The sequence below is a fragment of the Myotis lucifugus genome, unplaced genomic scaffold, assembly GCF_000147115.1.
Source record: "Myotis lucifugus unplaced genomic scaffold, Myoluc2.0 scaffold_300, whole genome shotgun sequence".
NCBI lineage: Eukaryota > Metazoa > Chordata > Mammalia > Chiroptera > Vespertilionidae > Myotis > Myotis lucifugus.
The window spans coordinates 411,266-412,783 of NW_005871348.1; the positions used below are offsets into that span (position 1 = coordinate 411,266).

The following is a 1,518-nucleotide window of genomic DNA, read 5'->3' on the forward strand; positions in this document are numbered from 1 at the left end:
AAACTTAATAGAAAAATAAATATCACTGGCTCCTTCTGGACTGAGCTTAGAACACCCTTGTCCAGTGTGGGCCACTGCACCTTCTTCATCTTGTGTGACCCGGGAGGGCGGGGTGCTGGGGTGGGCTCAGCTCAGGGTCGTAGCAGCAGACCAGGGCTGGGCACAGGGAGAGTCGGAAGGGAACCGGCCTGCCAGCCACCTGAGAACTTGCTTAGGTCTCCTACTGAGGCACCAATGAGCCAAGGCCCCCATTCAAGAAGCCGAGGCAAAGTAGAAGCCGAGGTCAAGGCTCTGCCCAAGGCTGAAAGTCTGGGAGAGGCAGAGGAGCATCTAGTAGGAGACCCTGCCCAAGGCCAATGGGGCTTGCTGGCTGGCTACCAGGGGAAATCAAGATTCTCTGAGCCATCTCAGGTCCAATAAGCCACAATTTTGGCTTCTACCTTTGAGATGCCTGTCCTCTGCCCACTATTTTCCACAGCTGACTGCTGGAACCCTGCTCACCTCCACTTCCTCTGACTGCATCAGGAGGTTGCACGGTGGTTGCAAGGCCTTGGGCCGGTGAGTGAACCAGTAGGCAAGGATGGCGGCCAGCGCGCCCATACTCATGAGGGTGGTGGCTGAAAGACTGTGGAAGAACTGGCCCAAGTCGCCCAGCTCGGACAGCCGCAGCATCCTCAGAATCTCTTGTGTCTGCATCTTCTCCAGAAGCAAGAGAATGAATTCTGCAGAAAACAAGAGGCGGGTGAGGGAGAAGGCCTGGGTGTGTCCTCCCACCTGTCTTGGATCACAAGTGACACAATGATCTTGGCCAAATACACTGTGGGGCAGGCCCTGGGCTAGTGGCGTGTACAGTCTCCTGGTGCACACAGCATATTCAGAAGCTGGATGCCTGGAAGGCGACAGGCTTAGCAGTCACACCTGATAGTCAGTCACCCAGCCAGTTTTCCTGAGAACCATATGCTCAGGCCCTGGGCCACGGCTGATAGCTGCTTCCATATCTTCCAGGGGTGCTAACAGCTCTGGAGTCAATACTTCCTGAGCCCGGGGGCCCAGGTGCTCTGCCTCTGCTGTGTGGTCACAGTGTTTTGCTTATCTTTGCTCCTGGGGTGTGAGAGAGCAGATGGCTGTGAGTACACCTGGTATAGTGCCCAGATTGAAGGGGTACAGAGTCCTTCCACTCCATCTCAAAGCTCCTAGCCCCAGGCCCTGACCTGAGGAAGACAGAGAAGACAAGGCCCAGAGCCCACAGACTAGCCCTGACACCTACCTGCCAAGGGTCCTATGGGTGACACAAAACGGGGTCTCCCCGGGCCCACGCCCTGGCCCAAAGACCTACCAGGGCCAGAGGTGATGCTGGCACCCAGCATCATGAGAAGCTGGGGTGGGGCCCAGCCACTACTCTGCTAACCCAGGCTGCTGACCACTGTGCACTGTGGCTCTGTACTACCTTAGAGCAAGCACCAGGAGGCACAGCTGTCCCCACCTGTGCTGTCCTCCCTGGGATCCCATCAGCTAATG

The 1,518-nt window shown here is 57.0% G+C and overlaps 1 protein-coding gene across 1 annotated transcript in view; it reads right to left on the reverse strand.

Annotated features, from left to right (window-relative positions):
• The window catches only part of ACSL6 (acyl-CoA synthetase long chain family member 6), a 33,441-nt gene extending 32,721 nt beyond the window's left edge, over positions 1 to 720 (reverse strand). The window contains exon 1 of the mRNA XM_023763757.1: positions 502 to 720. Coding sequence (XP_023619525.1) covers positions 502 to 696 — 195 coding nt within the window. The 5' untranslated portion in view covers positions 697 to 720. The remainder of the gene's footprint in view (positions 1 to 501) is intronic.
• Positions 721 to 1,518: the final 798 nt, after the last annotated feature.